Source organism: Alosa sapidissima, chromosome 13, assembly GCF_018492685.1.
Source record: "Alosa sapidissima isolate fAloSap1 chromosome 13, fAloSap1.pri, whole genome shotgun sequence".
Classification (NCBI taxonomy): domain Eukaryota; kingdom Metazoa; phylum Chordata; class Actinopteri; order Clupeiformes; family Clupeidae; genus Alosa; species Alosa sapidissima.
Window position 1 is genome coordinate 28,686,116 of NC_055969.1, and position 7,298 is coordinate 28,693,413.

The 7,298-nt window shown below is 40.9% G+C and overlaps 1 protein-coding gene across 2 annotated transcripts; it reads right to left on the minus strand.

Moving 5' to 3' along the window:
• LOC121680672 (sphingosine 1-phosphate receptor 3) lies at nucleotides 1–3,389 on the minus strand. 2 transcript variants are annotated; one of them, XM_042060156.1, is made up of 3 exons: nucleotides 3,198–3,389; nucleotides 2,461–2,678; nucleotides 1–2,061 (listed from the first exon to the last, which is right to left on the minus strand). In XM_042060156.1, the coding sequence occupies exons 2-3, from the start codon at nucleotides 2,495–2,497 to the stop codon at nucleotides 1,442–1,444; spliced, it is 657 nt and encodes a 218-aa protein (XP_041916090.1). In that variant the 5' UTR covers nucleotides 2,498–2,678; nucleotides 3,198–3,389; the 3' UTR covers nucleotides 1–1,441. The 2 variants fall into 2 exon arrangements, with proteins under 2 accessions (XP_041916090.1, XP_041916089.1); XM_042060155.1 differs by having other exon boundaries at nucleotides 1–2,678.
• Between the last annotated feature and the right edge of the window lie 3,909 nt (nucleotides 3,390–7,298).

Here is a 7,298-nt window from a genome sequence, read left to right on the forward strand (position 1 = left end):
TTGGAAGCACTTTGAGGAATAATACAATTTCAAATTTCAACTTCAGTTACTGTTACAGCCAGGTTTTCACTGATGACTGCAGGTCATAATAAAAACAATCAATTGCACTGTTTTAAACTGATGTGATGGGTCATATTTAGCTGATGAGCTTGCAGTTGGTCAGTCTCCATCCTGATTTAGTTTATTTGCTAAAATACCTATGTAAGCAACAGACTATACTATCCTAACTGGAGTAAAACATTTATAGTTATTTCAATCTAACTTTGGCATATAAATGGCAGATAACACTCTTGGGTAAACTAAAGCTAAAAGGGAGCCATGAGGAAGGAAGACACAACAAAAACTATTCTATATATTCTTGTGTATAGTTAGTATGTTAATGGACATACAAAGTAGGTTATTTATTAAGTGGAGTGTTCTATTTAAAAGTGAGCACTCCTTGTGGAAACAAGGTCAAGGTCATTTTCCCTTTCCAGTTCCAGTTCCAAACACATTTTGTATTTTATGTTACCCGATGAAAAAATAAATTATATTATTTCATTTAGATTCATTTTATTACATGCAAACTTAAGGAGTTGACCTTGCAAATAATTGAGCTATTACTCCCAAATGTTGGCATTGTAAGCAAACTGGCTGAACACACATTACAAGATTTATATTTAGGAAAATGTGCCTTTAATTTGTACCAATGGGATTTCCTCTTCAAAGTGCAATAGCCAGTCCAAGGTTTTGTGAAGTGGCCATGATTGACGAATTGCTGCTGGAGATACAACGAAGTTTCTCTCTGTTTCAATTTCAATTTCCCCGCACTACAGTCCAGTGGATCACAGGAATTTTGGACAGACAAACAAACACAAACAAACAAACAGAAAGTGAAGTCCAAACAATGTTTACATGTTTAATTTTCAGTTGTATGAGTTATCATCTTTCTGTATGACTGTTGGCAATAAAACTGTGAATGTGAACTTTGGTTTGCTGTCATCCCTCTTACAGTGGCCTTCACACATGGTGACACTAACAAAAACATCAAGAATAACAACAACAGAGCCATGATTTGAGAGCCAGAATTAGTACTTTTTGATTGATTTGTTGAAATGAATGATATTCAATAGACATAGGGTTAAGATATATTATGCATGCTTATATAGTGGAAGAGGCCCATACATTGGGCTATGACATAACCATGCATTTGTATACTGGTAGTTATTACCAGACCCATTATCTACTATCTAGGAGTCAAAGGCTCGTGTCAAATGCAAAAACCAATACAACAACAGTAATTTTGTGCAAGACTCTCGTCGTTGTCAGTCGTGGCATTACCTGACAACACAGACTTAGATGCAGTCTTAAAACGCATGTGCAATGTGTGTGACATTCTCCGAAGCTAGATAATGAGGTATGAATGAGATCTCAACTCGCTAGCCACTAACTAAGCTTTCCTTTACAACGGAAGCTGCCTCTCAGATGTAGTGCCCTGTCGCTCTGTGACCTCCGGCTTTTCCTGGTCATTTGCCCTGTGGCTGCTGCTGGTCTTGCTCCGACTGGGTTCCGATACAGGTTTGGTGGGGGAAGAGTTGCATTTGGTGAGACAGCCGCACATTAGACAGAAAAACGCTCGACGCATTTCTCTGCTCGCTAGGGTGTATATCACTGGGTTCATGGCCGAGTTGAGCACAGCCAAGGCGATGAACCAGTCGGCCTTGAGTAACACGGAACAACGGCGATGCTCACACGCCACGTCTATCAGCAATAGAATAAGGATAGGAGTCCAGCAGGCGATAAAGACCCCGACCACAATGATAACGGTACGCAGAAGTGCAATTGATCTCTCAGAGTTGCTATGCTTTGTGACTTTACGACTGCTAGACTTTACCAGTGTGTAGATGCGAACGTACAGCACTGACATCGCCAGCAACAGGACCATGAAGATTGTGATGCAAAAGGCCACATACTTCTTTGAGTAGAGAGGCAGGATAGTGGAACAGTCGGGAAGGTTACCAAGGCAGTTCCAACCGAGGATGGGTAAAGCTCCCAGCAAAACAGCAATCAGCCAGCAAGTGCCTATAAGTAGGAAAACTCTGTCGTTTTTCTTGGCATCATATGGTCTCATCTTTATCATTGTTAGGTGTCTCTCAATTGCAATTGCTAGCAGGCTGAAAATGGAAGCGCCCAGCGCAACAAACATGCTCCCTTCCCGCAAGAACCATAGTACTGGTGAGAGATTAAACGTCTTCTCCCCAGACATTAACAAATTTACTATGTAGGTTCCACCCGCCAAAAGGTCACACAAGGCTAGATTTCCGATGAAGAAATACATTCGGTTATGGAATTTATGATTTTTCCATATTGCCACAAGAACAATAACATTTTCAAAGACAATTACGCAACAGAATATAAGGAAGGCGATAGTTTTTGGGTCAGTTTGCCCGTTTAACTTTTCCTTGCGGTTATCCAGTTTACCAGTGTAATTGTAATGTGTGCATATCTGATGGTTCATCTTTCTGGAATGAGTCGGCAGAGGGCAGTGTGGTGGCGCACAACCACTCCGGGCTGAGTGTAGGTCCTCGACGAGTGGAAGAAATTGTGTAGAACCTGGCTGTAGTCAGGGAAGTTTGGAAGGTGGTCCGTGGTGGTCATCACCTTAGGAATATAGTCCAAAACTACACATCCAGCTCCACCTTCAAAGAAGAAGGGACACAAGTTTTATCCAAAGTAACTTGCAAAGTAAAACTAGGCTAGGCCTAACGTGGATTACAATACACCATGTTGACATCGGCAAAGTTCTTTCGTGGACACAGTCTGATTATAAACTCAAAAAACAACGGAACAATTAGCATCCATTATTATTATTATTATAATAATAATAATAATAATAATAATAATAATAAACAGGAAAGGTTAGTTTTTTAAGGCGAGGACTTGAGAAATGTGTAGGCTAAACTAAATGTTTTATTTTAGCTTACACCAACAGTTTTCACGACAACAAATATTAACTGTGTAGAATAAATGTAGAATATCTTGCAACTGTTGCCAAATTAGATATACAGTTAACCACTTATTAGAGCTAAACAAATTACCTGTTAATTCATTCATTGCCTGTCTCATGTAAAATAGTATTTCGCCTCGTTTAAGGTGTAGGCTAGGCTATATAGGTTACTTAGTTTCTGAAAGCATATTAGGAATATCTGAGAACTCACGTTTTAAGATGAGAAATCGAATCAACTTGTGTGGCTGGATTCATTGCCTGATTAATCCATTCTTGTCCATTGTTGTCCAGTTAAGAGGAACAAGATGATGGTCATGGATTCATGCGCTTTCGTGAGGAGTTATGTGCGCATCTGTCTTTTTTCACGATAATGAACTTCAACTCTGTACGTAGCCTAACTCGCCTCTCTTTTCCGACACCACGGTTAGGGCGTCGTAACCTCCCCTCTTCAGAGGAGGGGCGATTGAGCAGGGATGCAGTGGAGGCTAAACACAAGTAAACGCAGTTTATTTCAGAAATAGAGTTTATCCAAAATATCCACCTCCTAGAGTTTATTCACCTCTCAAAAGATTTTATTCACCAATTGCAACTTTTATCATTCAAATACCACTCTGTATTATCCACATTCACAATATGTACACTCTAGGAACCATTTAATACCACTGATATTGTTATAAACATTGGACAATATAGCCTCCACCATCATCAAACATGTTCCGAATGACTTTTTTAAAACGATGATTCAGCATGGCACAGTCTACCTCACAGAATTCATAGTTTACCCACCTCTTATTTTACCACTACATCCCTGCTAAAGAGTGTAAACTTGTACAGACTCCTAGCAAGATGGCACCCCCCCCCGGAGAGGTCTAGGCAAACAGGCCTAAAGCGTTTGCACAAACGTAAAAATGAGTACCACCTTAATAGAATCCATAATCAGTAGCCAAACAAACTGTAAACATAGGGTGTTCACATGACGTTAAGCATTTTCTGGCGCGTAATGTGAAGTTTGAGAATCTAAAACCCTGTTTCTCCCAGTTGACATGACAACACATAACCGGCGTTATCAGAAATCTCCACTTTGGCCAGAGTTTTTAAAAATAATCGTTTTCTGTGATAAAAACGGGGTTTTCGTGTAAATGAGAGGCCAAACCGCAGGGAAATACCTGTGTCTTCCCTTCGTGTAAACGGGTCCTGCATCTAAATTACAGGGTCAAACACAGAAAAACCACCGTTTGCATCGTTTTCGTAATGAATGAATTTCACCTTGCTTGATTCATAGTCAAGCAAGACAATGCGATTCAGAAATTGATTGGAAAAATATGGTCTCTTTTCTTGGTTTTGGTTAAAAGTCTGGCAGCAGCGTTCTGAATTAGCTGTACCTGTCTGATGGATTTCTTGGGGAGGCCAGTGAGAAGGGCGTTGCAGTAGTCAACCCTGCAGGATATGAATGTGTTGATGAGTTTTTCTAAATCCTGCCGAGAAACAACATCTCTGATCTTAGCTATGTTTCTGAAATTAAGATCCCAATCTAGAATTACTCCAAGATTTTTAACATGGGTACTAATATGAAGTGCCCTAGATTCTAAGTAGGCACTTCCTTCTTTATTCACAAACAGGATGATCTCAGTCTTCTCGTTATTTAATTGAAGAAAATTTAAGGTACAGACATTCTGGTTTAATGGGACTAAGATCATCTGGTGAGAGAGCAAGGTTGATTTGACTATCTCTGCGTAGCTATGATAATCTACCCTGTACTCTCAGGAGCCCCGAGGTGGACAGTTGAAATTACGACCAAAAGGAGGTGTGTCTCGGTGAAATGTTGCGAGATAGCTGGGAGATTTCACACTTTCCAACTCAGAAAGTGATACTTGAAAGCCGTTACTGTCCACCAGTAGCGGAGTGGTAATCGGGAGAGTCGGGAGGATTCTCGGCCGGGCTGATTACTGTGATCTCATTTTCTTTGCTGTGCAGCCCTTCACTTTTCACTCCTCCACTACGATGACCTGAAAGTTCCCTCTACATTCACTGCCCCCAGCTCCTGCGATCTAACGGGTGCCCCTGAGCACCTACCCCCATGCGACAGGCTTCCCAACTTCCCAATGTGATTGGAGACAACGATTGAACGTTCATCTCTATAGCAAGCCTAACAGATAATGAACCCATCTTCAACTGCTGGAAGGGGCAACCTGCCATCAATGTCTGCAGCATTGGAAGTGCACCTGAAAACAGCAGCACCTCAGATTGGGAGTCTGCTAGCACTCGAGTTAATAGCCTAGGCTGCTAGCTAGGTGTTGGGAGGGAGGTTTACGCAACATATATACTGCACATAATGTACCAGCTGGCTACATACAGTATACATAGTTACTATATCTCTCTTGCCTGGAAGCCAGCTCGAATTTACCCCTGCCCACAAACTTATTTGCATGAGCCACGACTAAAAGACTTTGTTTCATACTGTGGTAATGTCAAGACTAGAAGACTGATTTAAAACAGCTAGGATTACTGCATTAGACTAACACACCCCAACTCAAGTAAAACTCCCATGATTTCATTCTGACTTGATTTAGTGACATACAATAAAATTGCTTGAAAATTGTATAGTCGGCAAGAGGGCAACGGTAACCTGACCCTAGCCAGATGAATGTCGTTCCGCTTAGCTCCTAGCGCCTAGCGCCTAGCTTCACTCACATCCATCTGGGACCTCTTCCATTGAGAGTGATTTCTCCAACCAACTTTATGGTTTAGCCAATCAGGACGCAGGGCGGGAGTTTCATAGATGTGACATAGCGTAGAAGCGACTGTGAGTCTGTTATTAGCGTCACGGGTTGGCTTCGATGTGAGTGGTTGAAGTAGCGCGTCAATAGATGACGGACAAGTGGCTTATTCAATCATATGCAAGCATTTTTGATTAGGCCCAGCCTTCTGAAGCAACACTTCAATGGATCGGTTCCAGATGGATGAGTGGAGCTAGGCGGAGCGAAATTCATCTGGCTATTGCCAGGTTAGGGCAACGGAGGGGTCGGACCACAATCTCCTAGAACATAATGTCAGCTTGTAGCCTGCTTTAACCAGTGAACCATGGGTCGTGTAACGGAGGCGAACTGAGCTAGCATGCTAATTGCGTGTGTAAATCCTCACACCCCTAACCTTAAGAACACTTGTAACTGCTGAGTTGGAAGCCTGGGCTTTTAGCTTAGTGGTTAGAGCGTTCGACTCCCATGCTGTGGTGCTGTGCTCTGTTACAGTGGTGCTGTGACCCAGATCATAGATAGATAGATAGATAGATAGATAGATACTTTATTGATCCCCAAGGGGAAATTCAAGGTCTCAGTAGCAGACATCACACACAACATGCACTTACAGCAGAAAAAGTAATATACATATAAAAAACTCCACTGTACAATAGAGACAGTAGAAGATAAACATGATACTAAAATACTAAATACTAAATATACTATATAAACTAAATCAAATATCAACATAGTGTGCTTAAGGATGATCAAGCATGACAGGGCAGGGACTGAGCCTGTAATTCAGTAAGGTGCTCTATGAGAGTGAGTGTCATTGTGATGGTGCAAATAAGTAAGTCCAACAAGAGAATAATGTATAATGTAGACAAGGTAATATATAAAAAAAACTATATCAGTGCAAGAATAGGTTGAGGTAACAGGGTTACAGCCATTGGTCAAGTATTAAGTATAAGGTATTAAGCATCAAGTACGGCCACAGTGCAGGAGGGAGGGAGGGGTTGTGGATATGTGCTAATATAGCATGTAAACATTGTATTAAATATGCAAATTAGGCCTTATCTCGTTAAAAATGCGCTAATTTGCATACATTTTAAAAAACAAAATCAGATTGTCTGATAAAGCCAGGCTCAAAATATTTTTTTCATTTTGTTGTCATATAAGATGGGAAAAGATTTACTGAGGGGTTTATGGACATCTACTTCTATTATCCTGTAATTGACCTGTACAACTGTGATATGAAATTTCTAGGCCCGAAATTAGAAATGGGTGTATCTTAGGATCTAAATGTAAACTTTATGTTTTTCCATGTTTCTGGGCATGAGGAACTCATCTATAGCATTGATAGCACTCTAAGAGGTCAACATCATTAAGTGCAGTGAAGATCACTGGCAAAACATCTACTTCTGTTATCCTGCATATATATAGCAGGGTATTTATTCGGGGGGGGGGGATATATGATAAAAACAGCAGGGGAAGGATGACATGAACACTTCGAGCAAACAGGTGGCCAATCAGAGATTCGAAACAAACGAGAGACCAACATGTCACAATGCAAAAAC

What these genes read in the sequence shown, in the direction of transcription:
- LOC121680672 (XM_042060155.1), bottom strand. Translation starts at nt 2,497, where the DNA reads ATGAACCATCAGATATGCACACATTACAATTACACTGGTAAACTGGAT.